The 17881-nt window shown below is 35.6% G+C and overlaps 4 protein-coding genes and 1 pseudogene across 4 annotated transcripts; 3 read left to right on the top strand and 2 right to left on the bottom strand.

The window, feature by feature from the left end:
• The first annotated feature begins 1737 nt into the window (after positions 1 to 1737).
• On the top strand, positions 1738 to 4187 carry LOC149737489 (ceramide synthase 2-like). The gene has a single exon (XM_089875210.1). The coding sequence runs from the start codon at positions 1994 to 1996 to the stop codon at positions 3041 to 3043; it is 1050 nt and encodes a 349-aa protein (XP_089731336.1). The 5' UTR covers positions 1738 to 1993; the 3' UTR covers positions 3044 to 4187.
• LOC149737490 (ceramide synthase 2-like) lies at positions 4181 to 6400 on the top strand. Its single transcript, XM_089875208.1, has one exon. It carries the CDS (start codon positions 4269 to 4271, stop codon positions 5385 to 5387), a length of 1119 nt encoding a protein of 372 aa, XP_089731334.1. The 5' UTR covers positions 4181 to 4268; the 3' UTR covers positions 5388 to 6400.
• A 1105-nt stretch (positions 6401 to 7505) lies between these two features.
• Positions 7506 to 8978, bottom strand: LOC149737491 (ceramide synthase 2 pseudogene; annotated as a pseudogene).
• A 520-nt stretch (positions 8979 to 9498) lies between these two features.
• LOC149737492 (bifunctional arginine demethylase and lysyl-hydroxylase JMJD6-like) lies at positions 9499 to 13808 on the bottom strand. Its single transcript, XM_089875207.1, has 7 exons — positions 13441 to 13808; positions 12400 to 12699; positions 11647 to 11818; positions 11089 to 11215; positions 10842 to 10998; positions 10238 to 10429; positions 9499 to 9676 (listed from the first exon to the last, which is right to left on the bottom strand). Exons 1-7 carry the CDS (start codon positions 13626 to 13628, stop codon positions 9643 to 9645), a joined length of 1170 nt encoding a protein of 389 aa, XP_089731333.1. The 5' UTR covers positions 13629 to 13808; the 3' UTR covers positions 9499 to 9642.
• Positions 13809 to 16026: 2218 nt separating this feature from the next.
• Positions 16027 to 17836, top strand: LOC149737493 (uncharacterized). Its single transcript, XM_089873622.1, has 4 exons — positions 16027 to 16207; positions 16434 to 16676; positions 16922 to 17061; positions 17370 to 17836. The coding sequence occupies exons 1-4, from the start codon at positions 16149 to 16151 to the stop codon at positions 17600 to 17602; spliced, it is 675 nt and encodes a 224-aa protein (XP_089729748.1). The 5' UTR covers positions 16027 to 16148; the 3' UTR covers positions 17603 to 17836.
• Positions 17837 to 17881: the final 45 nt, after the last annotated feature.

Here is a 17881-nt window from a genome sequence, read left to right on the forward strand (position 1 = left end):
CGATTTTGGATTGTCGATTCAGTAAGCGCGAATTTAGTATTAACATCGTTTCTTTTCTATATTTTTAGGCTTTAATAAAGGAAAACACAACAAAACAGTTCTAGTATTTATATACCTTACTCTTTAATGTGTTTAGATATGCCGACGCAAAACACCCTAAGCATTTTTATTTTATCGCCGCCAGCGTGACAAAACAAAGAAATAATCGGAATTAATTGTTTCACATTTTTACTTGATGAAAAGCAAAAACACTAAACGATAGCAATTTAGTTGCAACAGCCGCGCAAAACATGGTATTGGTATATCGTCCTGTAGGGTAAGATGGGACAGTTTTAACTTATAATTCCTAAATGTGTTTTAAAAACGATATGTTAAAGTCTCGAGGATACGATTACGTGATTCTGTAAATATTCTTGGTTTATTGCTACCAAATAAGACGATAAAATGAATAAAATTATGGGCCGTCTTATACCCTATAAAACTACTATAATAGGACATATAATAGGCTTCTTTGTATACATCACATAAGGTTTCAAAACAAGATTTATTTTTGGAAAAGCAGTTTACCATTTATACGTCAGTGAAAACATACACATTTGCTGCAGCACTATGCGTCTATATAGTTTTGTTTGTGTTTTTCTGCTAAGCGCATACATTCCGCATGCATAGCCTACTATGAAGTTAGCAAAACAACAGTGAACAAGAGCGACATAATCTATACAGTAGGGTGGGGGAAGATGAGACACCTGTTCATACTATTTTCTCGTTTTATTTCGTGGTAAACAAAGAACATTTAAAGAATTATAAAATCAAATTCTCACCACTCAAAAATAGCGTTGTTAAATGTTTTAAACACGTTCAGGATATTTGGATATTTTGTGCTAAAGGTGTCCCATCTTCCCCCACCCTACTATACCGTTTAAATGAGTAAATAAACAACAATCCGCAAATCGTGACACACCACGTCACATGTGCCATATTTGTGAATGTTTAATAATCCAGATCGGCTCATAGACACATGTATGGTATGTTGCATTAATATTAATACTAATCACTTTATCTGTATGTTCAAACACGGTAGCGAAGATTTAAAAAAAACACATTCAGAACGAAAAAACAGGACATAGCGGCAAAACAACAGTGGTTCTAACTTCTAACGTGATACCAAGACGGGCCACTATTGGCTAAATGTACACAGGAAATTCAAAACTCGACTACAATCGAGATTTCATGCGAACAATTTCATCCCGCAATAATGGCGCGTTTTTTGAACAGCGTTGAACGGATATCCAAGGGCCTGTGGTATTGAGTAAAGCGCCCTGGATTGAGCTCATTCTGTGCATGGCGAATTCTATTTTAGAAGCTGTGACGTCACGCTAGTACGGGTTATGTTTCGACCGGTTTTCAACTCAGATATTTAACGCCATTAACGAGTTTTCTTGTTTACGTTATTAACTTTACTTTCTAAATGGCTTGAATGATTAATAACATACAAATACGAGAGTTGTGAGAGTGGATACGTCAAACGTACGAACCGCGCATGCGCACGAGCGATTTTGGGCAGAGCAGAATGCCTGTAGTGTAGTAGAATCGTTCATAACTATAGTTGACAGTTTGACGAGTTACAGACGTAATGTTTTGTTAGTAGTGATTCTCAAACTTCGCTTGGTTTGCAGTATTTGCCAGCGGCAATGTGCGCCAGTTTTATCTCATTTCTAAAAGTTGATCAAGCAAGCAGAAGCCACATAGTAATTGAAATCAGTGTAATTTATATGCTGAGTTTCAATAACGTATTCCTTACTGGTGCTATAGCTGCGTGGATATATAAGTAAATTATAAAATAAGGTTACAAGACGATGATAAGTATTAATATTATGCCAGATCAATTTTATAACTAACATAATTATTATATTAATTACCTTATATCTACTTTGTATAACTAGACTGTTACTTGTTTTTTTTATTATTACCTATTGTGTTGTGCAATTTGGATATGGATCTGTTAAATTTGAACTGGATAAGTAGCCATGAATTTTGGTTTCCCTCCGGTACTTCTAAGACAGATACACAAAGCAGAGAAAATTTTACATTTCCCCAAACCTCGGATCTGTGGGCTGTACCAGCGTTTGCTGTTTTGTTCCATATACTGCGAAAATTGTACGAGCATTATATTTGTACCTTTCTTTTATCCAATCTGAACATAAAAAGTGAACGAAGATTACCAAGCAGTAATGCTCAACTGGAAGCTGTGTATAAAACACAGAAATCCCCACCTGACAAAATGATAACTGGCCTTTCTAAACAGCTAGACATGAATGTAAAACAAATTGAACATTGGTTTCGAATGAGAAGAAATCTGGACCGTCCAACTGTCGTTACAAAGTTTGCAGAGTCCTCATGGAGGTTTTTGTTTTACTTCTCTATCTTCACTTTTGGAATGTTTATGTTGTTTAAATCACCCTGGTTGTGGGATAATGTGCAATGTTGGACAGACTACCCGCAACAGTCTTTACCCACCTGGCTGTATTACTACTACATGCTTGAAGCAGGATTTTACTTATCATTGCTATTTACTATTGCTGAAGATGTAAAAAGGAAGGATTTTCCAATTCAGGTTATTCACCATGTGTCCACTCTTTTTCTTATTATATTTTCATATATGTGCAATTTCGTTCGAGTTGGATCACTTGTGTTAGCAGTTCATGATGTTTCTGATATATTTCTTGAATTTGGAAAGTCGATTCTGTACGCAAACTACAAGAGCCTTGCTGACCATCTCTTTGTTATATTTGCGGTTGTGTTTATCTTCACCAGGCTCTTTATATACCCATTCTATGTGATTCATACATCAGCGATAAAGATCCGTGTTTTGAAGCCATTTCCCGCTTATTACTTCTTCAATGGTCTGCTAATCGTGTTGCAGATTCTCCACATTTACTGGGCTTCAATTATTTTTAAGATGGCAGTAAAATTTATCAAAGGAGACAAGATGGCAGATGAAAGAAGTGACGATGAGGAGTCTGTAAGTGACGATGAAGATTAAGTACGTTTAAACAGTTTCTGAATCCTGATACAACCTCACCCATGTTGCATATTCAAACATAAAATCAATTTATCGGAATATAGATCACATTAAGTAACCACAAGTATAGTGTGACCTATATGTTTGGTTTATTAGTTCTGCGTAGTGACTTTTATGAACTTTTAAGTTTCTCATATCATAACGTGTCTCAAGGACACAGGGTCGGGGATAAAGTTCACTGCCTTGAACTGTTTAATTAAGATTGCATTAATGTTTAACTAATACTCGCGATCTATCACTTTTTCATGACATACACATTTCTTTAACATCTCGATTAATTAATATTGCTGTTTTTCATTTTTATACATTGTGCAGTGCAACTAGTGCCTTTATACAAGTTATATATTCACAGCAATAAGTGATTCATTTGCAGTAAAAATTGTTTTGGTATCGTTATTTTTCAATATGCGTTAATAAGTTAAATCATGTTCATTTCATTAAATGCAGTCACCGTTTTAAAACTTATCAAATCTCGTTATTCCCTTTTTAATCTATTCATTATTGCAATGATTTCTGTATATATAACATTACCTTTCTATATTGCCTAACATTTATAATTTCTGGTACTCATCTCTATTTTATGCTTTTTTATATAAGTATATAAACGTACTTGTTACGCGGAAAACTCGTTTTGTTTTAATTATTTTCTTATCAACCCACCAAAGTTTCATTGCTAAAAAAACTAGACTAAGTCACAGTTTTCATGACCACCTCAATTTGGTTGTTCTTATTTTTAATTGAAAGTGCCTTGCTGTGGCATCCATTTTAATTTACCTTGCCTTTTTAATTTTTATTGACGTATAGGTTTAACAATATCGGTTTGTTTCATATTAAAACTATTACTAATAGATGTGAAATAACTAAAGCTGATGCATTGTTGCATAGTTTCTGATTTCTTTTATTTGTTCGGATATATAAAAAAATTAAATTTCAATAGCATTTGTTAACAATACCTATTATTGCATTCATTTAACAGTTTTACACACTAGTAACTAATAGATATAGATTTTACGTATGTGTGTTTAATGTATAGCCTACATATTTATATGTGAGGTACACTTATGTGGACTTTTATATCATGAACTGTAATCAAATAACTCTACAGGTTAATAGATTTCACTTAGGGCTTTTATACAAAATAGGAGGTGACTGATTTACCTGCAATTGAACTAAATCTCTAAGCGTTATGGAAAATATTTCAAATTGGTTTTGGTCGGATGAATTCTGGCTCCCTGCTGGAATTTATTTTAAAGATTTGGAAGACAAGCCTGGTTTTCATTACGCAAAACCACGAGATTTATTTGCTTTACCAGTGTGGGCAATCATAATATTTTGTTTGAGAAAAGTGTTTGACTATTTTTGTACACCTGTTCTAGCCAGGCAGTTGGGAATTAAAGACTCGCGTAAAAGACCAGAGCCCAACACTGAGCTGGAGCAAATTTACAAGAAAAACAAGTCCCCATCGAATGATACAATTCAAGGGCTTGCCAAAAAAGTTGATTGGAGTAAATTGAGAATTCAGACATGGTTTAGAAGAAGAAGAAACATGGATAGACCAAGTTTGGTTCAAAAACTCAGTGAAGCTAGTTGGAGATGTTTTTTCTACACAGTTGCTTTTACATTTGGAATATGTACATTAGTTCAATCACCTTGGTTTTGGGACAATTTGTACTGTTGGGTTGATTATCCAAGGCAGAGTATGTGGACATCTGTGTACTATTACTATATGTTAGAAGGTGGTTTCTACTTCTCTCTTTTGTTTTCAATCATGAGTGATGTAAAAAGGAAAGACTTTGTGGAGCAACTAATCCACCACATGGCTACAATTTTTCTTATTGTCTTTTCTTATGTCGCGAACTTTGTTCGAATTGGTTCCATGGTGATGGCAATCCATGATATATCAGATATTATTCTTGAGTTTGCGAAATGCTTTGTTTATGGAAAAAAGAGTGTTTGGGCCGATAATCTTTTCACGGTCTTTGCAATTGTGTTTATCATCTCGCGACTTATTATTTACCCCTACTGCGTTATTCATACCACATGGGTAAAGAGCATGTGGCTTTTTAAGCCTTATGCGGGCTACTACTTTTTCAATGCCCTGCTCATGGTTCTCCAACTTCTCCACATCTTCTGGGCAGCGATCATCGTTAAGATGGCGATCAGGATGGTGATGGTTGGTAAGGTGGAGAAGGATGCGAGGAGCGATGTAGAAGAGGAAAGTGAAAACGAGGATGAGAATGAGAATGAACCTTCGCATCCAGTGTCTAATGGTAAAAAGATGGCAGTTCAAAATAACGGGACATGATTTTGTATTCAACAGCTGTTGGTATCATTATACAGAAGAATGTAATTTTTGTAGCACTGTTTTATTTTAATCACTTTTTATTTTAATGGGCTGTGCGACCCTAAAATATATACATGTGTTATACATTGTGCATTACATTTTAAACATTAGCAAAAGTTGAAATTTCTCTTTTTTACATGCAACAAAACTGAGCATACAACATTGCAATGAAGCTTTGTTTGCTACTTCCTTATGATGTTTCAACATTCTTTTCATGTTTATTATTCGCATGCCCTATGCCTGAACTATTGTTTTGCAGTCTATTCCTTACCCTACCGAATTGGATCGATTGCGGTGACTGAAAAAGATTCCAATTTGCTGTTTTCGCACTTTAATACGTCCTGACCAAATTACTTAGTTAAACTTTTTCAAAATTTATAAATAGTTAACACATTTGTACATTATGCCTGGAAAATTGTGTTTAAGCAAGTGAACACTATTTATGTTTAATCACTTACTTGTGCTAATTGTTTATTATGAATATCACTTTTTTTAGTTTTCACTTATATCTGTTTGCAGTGGTTTGTATCTTATTATACTTTTATTTGTAAATCATGTCAAGTAATTATTTCCCTATTTGTAATAATCCTATACCGCATATCTTTCTTACGGTACAGAACTCATTTCTCTATTCCATGGCACTTAAACAGTTTCAAGCAATATATAAAACTAATTATCTACAATATTATGGTGTATTTCCTGCATACCAATCCTCATGGCAAAAAATCTATTTTTTTTACCTTCACCTTTCAGGAAATAACAAACAATATGAATCACTTTATACTCAGATTTGGAATTATTTTTAATATTAAACCGTCATTTATACGAGAGAATTCTTACGTTGTGTTGTATCTTGTATTCGCCATCGTATCTAAGTTTCATAATTACGTATGCATTAACATCTAAGCTTCAGATTCATGAATTTAAAAATGCCTTCTTTTAATAAAATGTAGTAGCCTGCTGCTGTTTAACAACTTGTTGTGAATTTGAACCGACGGCTGAAGTTACTTCAGGTTAAAAAATAAACGTTAGGAACCCGAAAAAACTGTCATAGATAAAAGCTAGAGACTTAATGATATATTAGGGTGGGAGAAGATGGGACACTTTTGCACATAATATCCAAATATTGTGATTGTGTTTCAAACAATTAATAACAGTCTCTGTAAGTCGTGAGAACACGGTTTTATTATTCATTGAATATTTCTTGTTTATTACCAAATGAGACGGGAAAATAGAATGGAAAGGTGTCCCATCTTCCCCAACCCTACTATACATATGTGGGTATTCGAATTTAACTTACTGCATAAAGATTGAATACTAAAAACGCGGTGCGTAATTAGAACTCAATATGGAGCGATCGTGGTATTATGGGGATACAGTCGATACACCTTGCGTGTTTTTCTGTTTCTGTTCGGCAATATACATCTTTGCGATCGGCAAACTAACACCACTATTCAGTGTAGGATAGGTTTTCCTGTGTTTAATGGTATGAAAACCTCATGTTTTCTGTGTCAAGAATGCAGTACCAGTTAGCTAATACTCGACTTTCCTCGATGGTTTTTGTGTACTACGTCATCTCGCTGTGGGGTATATGCAATTGAAGGTTCGAGAGCATCTACCTCCAAGGTCCTCGGTTAAATGTCGGACCAATCTACTACGCAGAATCCACGATCGCTCTTGTGTGTCGTGACCTTCGGTAGACTCCCTGGTTATCTTTGACCCCCCATTTGCTATATAGAGTATGACAAAGTATATAGTAGGGTGGGGGAAGATGGGACACCTTTTCATTCTATTTTCTTATCGCATTTTTTAGTAAACAAAGAACATTCAAAGAATCACAAAACTGCATTCTTACGACTTTAATAGACCGTTGTTAATTGTTTAAAAAATGCTCAGGATATTTCCCATCTTCCCCCTCCCTAATATATTAGAACATTGCGTCTTGCAGAGAAAGGCCAATATTTTAAAAGGCCATTATGGTACGCAGAAGCACTTTATCTAACTTTGATGTAGGTTATATATCTATTGTTATTTCAGACGCGCTACTATTGTTGAGCAGAAATAAAATTTATTAAGTTGTAGTGATCGATCTTAAGTTGTATTTTCAAACTGAACGTAAGGTATAAGCAAGCTGAAACTTGTCAGGCAAATAAATTTGTACAGCATTGTATATACCGTGTAAAATAATCAGCCACAAAGTTACATACGTGGTAACTCATAAGCGAGCATGGGGCGTGAAACAGAACATCCGTGTTATAACGATTATGGCTGTCCCGCCACGCGATTATAAATAAGTTACATTCACTTCTTCTGGTGCATGGATTTATCAATAACTCTTCTCCTGCTCGTCTTCGTCGCTTTCCTCCACGTCACTCCTGGCATCTTTCTCCACCGTTCCCACCCTTATCATACGGATCGCCATCTTAACGATGATCACCGCCCAAAATACATGCAGCAGTTGGAGAATTACAAGTAAAGCATTAAACAAATAGTATCCCGGGAAAGGTTCTAATACCCAATATACTTTCACCAAAGTAGTGTGCAATATATAGTAGGGGTAAATCAGGATCCGAGTTATAATAAATACAACTGAGAACACTACAAAACCAACATCTGCAATCTTCTGCTTGCCCGCATAAAATAAAGTTTTAGAAATTTCCAGGAAAATATCGGATATATCGTGTATGACCATAACCATTGTTCCGATTCTAACAAAGTTTGCCACGTAAGAAAACGTGATCAACAAAATAGTTGCCGCGTGGTGAATTAACTGCTCAGGAAAGTCTTTTCTTTTAACGTCACTCATGATTGAAAACAGGAGGGAAATATAGAACCCACCTTCCAGCATGTAGTAGTAATACACAGTTGTCCACAGGTTTTGCTTTGGATAATCTACCCAGCATTGCACAGTATCCCAAAACCAAGGCGAAGGTATGAGTGTATATAACCCGTATGCAAAAGCACTGATGTAAAATAAAGTGCGCCAGCTGGACTCTTTAAACTTACAAACTAAACTTGGTCTATCCAGGTTTCGTCTCAAACGAAACCAAGTCAGAATTTTCTTATTACTCCAGTCGAGTCGTTTGCTTAGAGCTGTTGTGTCTTCAGCGGAAGGCCTCTTACATATTTTGTACATCGTTTCCATCACTTCATTAGGTTCAGGACGTTTTCGCTGGTCCACAATACCCACATTTTGAGCAACTTTAGACATGCATATGTCAAACATATAACGTAAGCAAAGTATTCCGATCGCCAATATCGGCATTAGATACAAATCAGAAGCTTTAGCAATCTGTATGCCCGGTTGATCTTTCAGTTCTCCGAATGTAATTCCTGCCGGCAACCAAAACCAATCTGACCAAAACCACTTTGAAACGTCCGCAAGGCAAACCATATCTACTAAAACGAAAAACCGATATAACTTGAAGACAACGAAAAAGATTTTCTGAAAGTAAAAACGCATTTTTTTTAAACCAAACGAAGTTCAAAAGCACAGTTGTTATTGTAGCGGTTGACTGCACTTCGAGCACAGATATTGATACAGTTTACCAAATTTACTTAATGCTAAAAAGGTTGAATATTTTACAGCCGTGTTGCGCACCTATTACATTTGGCCCACCCCTTACTGTTTGTAATTCAGAGACACATACTGCGTGTTTCGAAAATGATGATAATCTACCATCGTTTGGTGTTAATTTACTCTCCTTTAATTGACTTCACACTTCTGGTTTCTGCTATAAAAGACCTCCTAAATCGAACGTAAAACATTATACCAAACCTAATTTTCCCTCCTCCTAAAAAGCTAAGCTGAAACTTTCTATGATACCTTACTTAAAAGTTTGATTCATGTAACTTATTTTCTTAACTAGCTTTACAAAATTTAACTGTCGTGTCGGATTTCCACAACCCTTTAAATTGTAAACGTTGTCGCTTTATTGGATACGTAATTAGAGCCGACGCTTGGTCCCTTTGTTGATTTGGACACTTGTGGTCATTCTGGACTGAGAAAACTAACGTACGGTAAAACACATTAAGAATTTTTAGTGAAAAGTGAAACGACGCAGACATGCTATATGAGGAGACATAATTTATTCACAAGTTGACTATTGCATAATTCACAGCAAGTCGCATGGATTACAAAAGCGGCAGATGATTTGGCTAGCACACACTGTGAACGGCAGGAACAGAGAGACAAAACTTCCTTGAGAAGCGGCATTTAGTTTGTTTCTGTTCGTTGACGCTTGCCCGACCTTTGAAGAATAAAATATAAACGGAGACAAATCACGATAGACACAGGACGAAATAGCAAATTGTGGATCATAAGAAATACAACTTGACAATTAAACTTACAAATGATTGATATATACTCCCAGATTTAGTTAAAAAGACACCTATATCACATTCTGTTACTGTTGTGAGCTACACACATTGTGTACTTACTGTAGTGAGGTACAACCAACGTAATGAAACCATGAGGTTACAGATTCAAGGCTCGTTGCTGCTACCATTGTGGCCGTATGTGTCCTTGGGCAAGACACTAAACGACAATTGCTCTAACCCAGTGGTCATTAATGGGTTGTCGTAATTCTCAGCCATTCATTAAAACAAAAAAAAAATCCAAAAATCCCCCAAAAAATAATCAACCACAAAGTTACATAAAACTTGTAAATGGACATCCGTGTTATAACGTCATAACGACTGTCGTTTTCTGGCCACGCGAGGATAAAGCAAGTTACATATGTGGTAACAAGTAAACACGCATGAGGTGTATGAAACAGAGCACCCTTGTTAACAATAAAGTCATAACTTACTGGGAAGTTCCATTTGCAGTAAGTGAGGGCATCTGTCGCTTCCGTGTCTCCTTATCATCTTCATCTGATGAGCTGGAAGAGGAATCGCTTGAAGATGAAGAAGAATCAGAAGATGAGTCAGAGGTGATGTACTTTTCAGTGGAGATTTTATCAGCCATAGCGGCAACTTCTGGCCTCTCTTTCCTTAATATCCTGCATTTAATATCATTTATTGAGCACGTAGCGACCATACATGACTTTTCGTCAAAAAATGTTTAATTATTTGTTAGAGTTATTTCCACCCATATTGAATCTTAATTCTTACATCCTATGTGAAATGTCTTATATTAAAAATAAAAGACCAACATTCATACTTATAAAAAAGGTTCACTTTTTGGCGTTACGTTTTTTGAATTTTAACAAAATCTTGGGTGCCAAAAGGTGAATGCAATACTTCATCTTTGCCCAACTGTATAGACTGCTAATATCAGGGTAAAAGCAAGCTTAAAACAAAGGTTTTTAAACTTTAAACATGCCCTTTCAGGCATCTCTAACATTGTGCATATGGGTGTATCTTGTTATATATATTTTTACTTGCAAAATACACATCACAAAGCTGAACTACCTGATCCACTTATGAGAAAGTTTTGGTCGGCCCTTGACAGTTTTCGGCCAAACAGTGGGAAAATTTGTTACCGAAGCAAAATTCTGAGTGACAGCAATAGTTGTGTCGAGGTTCAGTACAAGATGCCACCAACCACCAGGTACAAACACTGTTTCACCTGTGACATGTACTTGCATTAATACTAATGAAAAACACTCAATTCCTATCACAAATGATTTGTTATGATGATTTGTGACAAACAACTGACCTGGCTTTTGTAATATTTCTAATGGTTTAAATTCTTCAGGCCAATCCTTGGACAAAGTTCGGGGATAGATTGTTTTAAACCAAGTAATAGCTTCATCTTGTTGCAACAATCCTTCACTTCGTTTTACCTAAAATAGGTTGATGTTGCTGCTTAACTATGTTAAAGTAAAAAAAATATAGCAGTAGCAAAAATAGGCGCCAAACCTGGGGTGGCAGGGTGGGCATGAATACCTTGGAATTTTCTGCACTGCATTAATCAGTAAATATTAGAAAGTTAGAAACCAAAAGTGAAATTTGTTTTATTTTGACAAGGATTGATGACATGTTAAACTATCCTTGCATAACCTGCTACTAGAAGCATTGTGCATATATGTGATATGGTGACAGACTTTTACATGGGTTATGGGTAAGTAGGGACATAATATAAAGGTCTCCCCAAAATGATTAATTTGAAATGATGCAAATTATTAAGTACAAAGCAGTGATAAAAAGTGGTTACAACCCCAATAAATAATATGTTCGCCACTGTCACTGTTACTAAAAATAATAATTATCCCACCTTTATCATCTCCTTTGGAGTTTTGTTTGGAAACATACACCAGCGTTTGTGACCCTTCACAAGAGCATTCCACGCGCTTGTCCCTAATGGATCAATATGAATCCCAGTGCCTGATAACCCTGGACCCATCACAAACCACCTATAAGGTGGCCTCTTCTTTTCCCCTGCATACCTGCATTGTTAATCATGATAATATTTTATTATAACCACTAATGTCACTTTAAATTTAAGAGTGATATATTACCTTATTGAACTATATAGTTCGTTTTGCGTTTTCAGCTTGTGGCAAAAAACTTACCAAGCTTAATATTATTATTATTAGTATCAATATGAATGAGTGTTACTCTTACTTTATCCTTGCGTGATCAGAAAAGGATAGTCGTTATAGCAGGAAAAGGACAGTCATCATTATGTTTCACACACGTCGCTTTTGTGTATCTATCTAACCTTGTAGGTAATTGTTTTTCCGTACGGCTGACAATTTAGACAACCAATTAGTGACCACTGGGTCCGAGCAATTACGGTTTAGTGTCTTGCCCAAGGACACATATGCCCACAATAAGCCTTACAACTTTAACCTCTTGGTTAGAGGCAGAACGGAAGTGTTAACTACTGTCCCACTGACCGTGCCAATACCCAGCTTAAAATAAAACAGAAGGACAGTCATTATATTTAAAATGGAGTTTTTATTTAAAACTAAGTTAAGAATGTGTCGGCAATGAAATTTTCTTGGGTTTTCACACAAAATTTTACCTGAATAGGTCATCCTTGAAGTAGTTTGGTATTTCAAAGTCTTCCAAGAGTTGTTTACGTTTGGGGTGTTCACCGTAATTGCTATCGAATATATAAAGAGGACTGTCATCTTTCGTGGTTCTCATATAATCAATGTAATATTTCATTTTCATTTTAACAGAGTATCCATCATTGTCCTCTCCACATTTAAACTTTTGGTTCCGATATTTTTTCTTCAGTCTTTCCAGGGTCCATTTTTGGTTAGCTAGCCATGAGTTTTGAGTGTTTAACAGCACTACTGGAATATTTGGTTTCTCATACCTGTAATTCGAAATAATTCACATGTGAGGCCTCTTTTTTAATATAACTAAACAACTTCATATTCGAAAAATGTATACATCTAACTGCCAGCAGCAGTGCAGAGAAACATATTGTGTTTGCCACTCAACTGCCAGGTTGTCAGCAAGTTTCCAAGTGATCTGGATAGTGCATGTTGAAACTGTTAAATGATTCGAGATTTTAAGATGTTTATAATGTTTGTATAAGGCAACATAACATAGATTGGCCAAGTTATATGATAACACTCTATGAGTGATGGAGAAAAGATTTTTAAAAATTATAGCTAAGTGTTTTAAAATGAAAGTATTAGGTAAATTTAGCACTAGTGAAGAATCTTAGAGCCAGTCTGCAGAGTATGGCAGTTCCTGACGAGATCTCTCGCGTGCAAGGCGGTTATTTTTCGCGTGCGCACGTGCTATCATTAAAAATCTGCGTGCAAAGCATGTACATTTTCAAGCCACGTTAGGAAATTTTACTTAATTTAATACAAATTTTTTGTTTGTTTAATTAATTGGCGTGCTTGGGACAAATTGTGGAGTGCATCACCAAGTCTGTAAAAAAATGCACCTGCCATACTCTGCAGTCTGGTCTTAGAGTACGTTACACTTACATATTAGGCTGGTAGGAGGTGTAGTTAAGGGTTATAGGGGGTTTAGGGTTAACAAAGAACAGAGAGGGAGGATTCTTAACCAACACATTAAATTGAAATAATGAAAAACTTACTGTTCAATAAAGTCTGCACATGACAACTTCCCAACGTCAACCCTTTCAACATTGTCCCTTACCGTTGAAAAGGAAACGTCAAACCATTGTTGATATTTCAAACCTGACCAACCTTCTTCGCCTTTTAGCTCTGGTCTTGCTGCTTTTTTAGCAGCTCTAATTCGCTTTCTAGATTTGTGATTAGACATTAAGAAGTGAAAAGTAGATACTTAACACTAAAATCCTTTTTCCACTCTTCTTTAATCAAATATAATACTTGACTCAGCCAAAAAAAAATTTAAACACACAATTCTATAGCATTGTGGTCTTATTATTTACCACACAAAAAGTCGTACTTCGTTATCAATTATACTAATCTAATAAATCCCTGAAAACAACAGTATACAGACAATTGCGTTAACAAATTTAATGCAGTATTTATTATTTACATCTCGTGACAACTTTCCCGGGGTGAGCCTGAACCTGGCGGGCTTCATTACACGATAAGCCCTCTTGTGTCAGGAAGGTATCTACTCGAGCACAGAGTCCGTATATAAAAGACTATGCTCGACCATATGATAGCATGAATGATAAATGGATTTAACATTTTATCAAAGATAATATGTATTATCTATGATTAAACTATAATTTAACTTATTTATCCTTGCGTAGCTGACAACGGCGGTCGTTATAACAAAACTGTTTTGTTCTTACACCTTGTGCCCGCTTATGCAATAGGAGTTGGCACGTATTTGTAACTTTGTAGTGATTACAGTTTCTGGATAAATTTATTTTTGTAAATTCTTTTTAAAAGGGGTGGTGATTTTCTAGAGATATTGCCGTTTAAACTGTTACAATAGAAAACACTGGCTTGAAATTAAGCTAGACGGAAAATACCTTTAGGAAACACCGCGATGACGTCACAAATTCCAGTCAATGCATTGCAAAGGGGGGTGTATGTTGTTATGAAATTCTAACTATATATCACTCAGTTATATTACGTTGTGTTGTACTTTTAACTCATGCAAAAAAACTAAAGAAATGCCAGAGAGATCCAAGTTTAATTCAAGCGCCCATTACCAGCAATATGATCCAATGTGGAAATAATAAATGTGAAAAAAACTTAGATTATTACGTGATGTTTACTACTATGTTGATACCAATGTTTTCATTTAAAAAATATCGTAAATGAAACATAAACAAACATGTTTATAATTTGTACAAAAGTGGCAAACAGTAATATTTTTTAGTGTGCAACAAGAATACAGTTGCTGGTTAGTTAGAGTTTATGCTTAAAGCATGATCCAATAAATGACTATTGTAGCCTACTTTATAACTTATTAATTTACGAGTCACCGTTGCTACTACTTACCGTATAAGCCACCAACAGTAGGACAACTGTGCAGTATAAATCCGATATGAAAAAGTTGATCACGAAGTAACATACGCATTTTCCGGTCACGCGAAGATAAAGTAGCATTCATTCATTCATTCATTCATTCATTCATTCATTCATTCATTCATTCATTCATTCATTCATTCATTCATTCATTCATTCATTCATTCATGCATTCATTTATTCATTCATTCATTCATTCATTCATTCATTCATTCATTCATTCATTCATTCATGCATTCATTTATTCATTCATTCATTCATTCATTCATTCATTCATTCATTCATTCATTCATTCATTCATTCATTCATTCATTCATTCATTATCGAAAGCGTGAGTAATTTGCGAATGAAATGTTTAGCTACGTCCCCAGTATTCTAATGGACCAACAGTATGCCAGCCTGCTTCGCCTGAATCTTGTGCATCACCAAACAAGACTGCAGTAACCGGCAATAAGGCTTTGTAACCCTCGTCGGCTGTAGTAACCGAACCCGAGTTCTGGTCGCAATTACACTTATATGATTAATTACGATGCGTTTCAGTAAAGTTGCAATATGCTGCAAATGGTCGTAACCCTGGTTTAATCTCATATAACCCAGAATCAACCCCTGTGCCATTCACGTGTTCACAGGATTTATGCTGAATTCCCATCATATCTGTAAAAATAATATGTAAAAAAATAAGTCGTATTATTCAACATAGATGACAAATACGAATATATCCATAAAGAAGTGTACAATGAAATAATGTAATTAACATGTGTTCCACCCTTATGCTTAACATGTGTTCCACCCTTATGCTTAGATTTCATATAAATGTATATATAGACCATGGGGTAAGATGGAATATGTGCCGTGGAGATAATTAAAACTCGTCACGGTTTTCGGTGGTTGTTCCCCATGTTAAACAAATCAAACGCAAGCAAATTCTGCGCGTGTACTTTCCGAAGCAATGTTCATTTAGGTGTCAATGACGTCATCGGAATGAACATAACTGATTTAGACGGCCAACGACAGTCGTCGTGCCTGCTTAAAAGTTACCATCTATATGTTAATTTGTGAACTTTTTCCGGAATTTACTTTATTCTAATCAATGGCCGACAACTGAGACAACCCATAAGTGACCACTGGGTCGGTGGCAATTACCGTTTCTTGTCCAAAAACACATCCCCCAAAGTGACACACATAGGAGTTTAGCAACAGATCTTACAGCATTTGAGTATTATTACGTAACTAAATACTTTGTTTTTAAACATACACACATTTTACTTTATTATACCAACCATAAAACTTGTAATAAGCAAGATGACCCACCGTAATAGTAAATTATAATATGTCACTATCACATTCCGTACGCCCGAAGATCATATACCTCCTCCCATCTGAAATAAGGTAACTTATATTTTAGGTTGAGGTAATGTTAACATTGTTATTCCATAACACCCCGTATTTCCTTCAAGTTCAAAGTTTTTACAATTAAGAATCCATTAAAAGTAGTAAGGATATGGTTGTATAATTTTGTAAATATTCTTTATTTTCTCTAATACAAATGGGACGATAAAAGTGAATAAAAACGCGGACTGTCTTGCTTCGTTCTACAAAATAAAATATTTTTAAGATGCTTGAAGACAACAGTTTCCACTCGCCTGTCCAGCGGTATCGATGTAACAGATCTTTTGCGCCAGTGTTTGCACGGCTACAGAACAATAAAGGATTTGACCATAGAAAATGATCACGTTATCACAGTCATGTCGTTCTGGGGTCAGTATTGGATGGTGGATGGGCATAAGAGGCTTTGGGTTCTGCAAGTGCTGCAGAAAATGGGACGCTGTGGAAAAATACCGGTCAGAGTTAAGCAAAGGTATAGTTGTAAAACATGAAATTCATGTTACTTCTGCTTCCTCGAAAAACGTAAAGGGGTTAATCTGGTATGAAGACGTGGTGTTTTTATTTCTTAATGAAGTCTTGCCGAATAGCAGACGAAACAGCGGAAATACATTACGTTTGTAAACCATGAATCACAGCTAAAAGATTATGAAAATTACAACTTTTAAAATATAATCATTGGGTAGGTTTTTATAAACTTGATTTGTATTAATCTTGCAGAAAAGATTATACTTTGTGGCGGAATTTGTCAACTTTAGTTTGCCCTGTTGGATCTGTTTCCTTCCGTTTTGAAGATGAATCTGAGAGAACGTGGTTTGAGGGAAGACTCAACGAGGTGTGGGAGGAGATGAAACGTAGCGGTAAATATTAAAATGCATTTTAAACATTGTAAATGTGTTTTTAAAAGACTAATTTCAGAGTCATAGCATTTAATTCACTTTACTTAATCTATAGTTCTTCACTGTATGATTAAGGAGTGCGGGGTAAGATACCGTTGGCCCATAATATTTCATATTTGTGTTTAACAATTAACAAAGCTCTTTAGTCGTGAGGGTACAGCTATATAATTCTGTAAATACCCTTCGTTTACTATCAAATGGGACGACAGAGGGGATTGAAAACTTGTCCCATGTTACCCCAACGTACTATACCGTGTAATATTTCATAGAACATGGGAATCTTGTTAAACCAATCGAAAGTAGATTTCTGTTCGCAACAAACTTATCTGAGCCTGCAAGGTTACGGAAGATGGTTGATACACGAGAAAGAAACAACGGTTACATACCATGGTACAAAGGTCCGTATGATGCAGATCGAAGGTTGGTGATGATGGCGGTTTTGTTGTTCGTTGTTATTTCGCTTTCGGTGATTGGCAAGCCAATAACAGAAGTTGAAGAGTAAAGATTTGTGAAACTGAAAGCGATTTTCCAGCGTTTGTTTTGTGATCCTAAAACGCTTCGCCCGGCATACAAGACATGATCATGGTTTACCAATCTATTTTTTTTCAAAGTTATTACATTTTAGGTGAGAAGAATCCTCTCGGTTTTGTTTTGGAGAACTTTTAAAAGTTGTCTGCCAGAGATAAAGATTTTCTATTAGGAGGTTTTCGCACTAACACAAAACAGTTTAGTTTAAATTCAATAAATATCAAAACTAAAGACCGATCATCATTCAGTTTTT

The sequence above is a fragment of the Ciona robusta genome, chromosome 3, assembly GCF_009617815.1.
Source record: "Ciona robusta chromosome 3, ASM961781v2".
Classification (NCBI taxonomy): domain Eukaryota; kingdom Metazoa; phylum Chordata; class Ascidiacea; order Phlebobranchia; family Cionidae; genus Ciona; species Ciona robusta.

What these genes read in the sequence shown, in the direction of transcription:
- LOC149737493 (XM_089873622.1), top strand. Translation starts at nt 16,149, where the DNA reads ATGTCACTATCACATTCCGTACGCCCGAAGATCATATACCTCCTCCCA. An exon ending in CTCCTCCCATCTGAAATAAG is followed by an intron (nt 16,208 to 16,433) that starts GTAACTTATATT and finishes AATATTTTTAAG; the next exon opens with ATGCTTGAAGACAACAGTTT. An exon ending in CCGGTCAGAGTTAAGCAAAG is followed by an intron (nt 16,677 to 16,921) that starts GTATAGTTGTAA and finishes TTAATCTTGCAG; the next exon opens with AAAAGATTATACTTTGTGGC.
- LOC149737492 (XM_089875207.1), bottom strand. Translation starts at nt 13,628, where the DNA reads ATGTCTAATCACAAATCTAGAAAGCGAATTAGAGCTGCTAAAAAAGCA. An exon ending in CTTTCTCATAAGTGGATCAG is followed by an intron (nt 10,430 to 10,841) that starts GTAGTTCAGCTT and finishes TATTAAATGCAG; the next exon opens with GATATTAAGGAAAGAGAGGC. An exon ending in ACTGCAAATGGAACTTCCCA is followed by an intron (nt 9,677 to 10,237) that starts GTAAGTTATGAC and finishes TATTCTTCAAAG; the next exon opens with GTCGGGCAAGCGTCAACGAA.
- LOC149737489 (XM_089875210.1), top strand. Translation starts at nt 1,994, where the DNA reads ATGGATCTGTTAAATTTGAACTGGATAAGTAGCCATGAATTTTGGTTT.
- LOC149737490 (XM_089875208.1), top strand. Translation starts at nt 4,269, where the DNA reads ATGGAAAATATTTCAAATTGGTTTTGGTCGGATGAATTCTGGCTCCCT.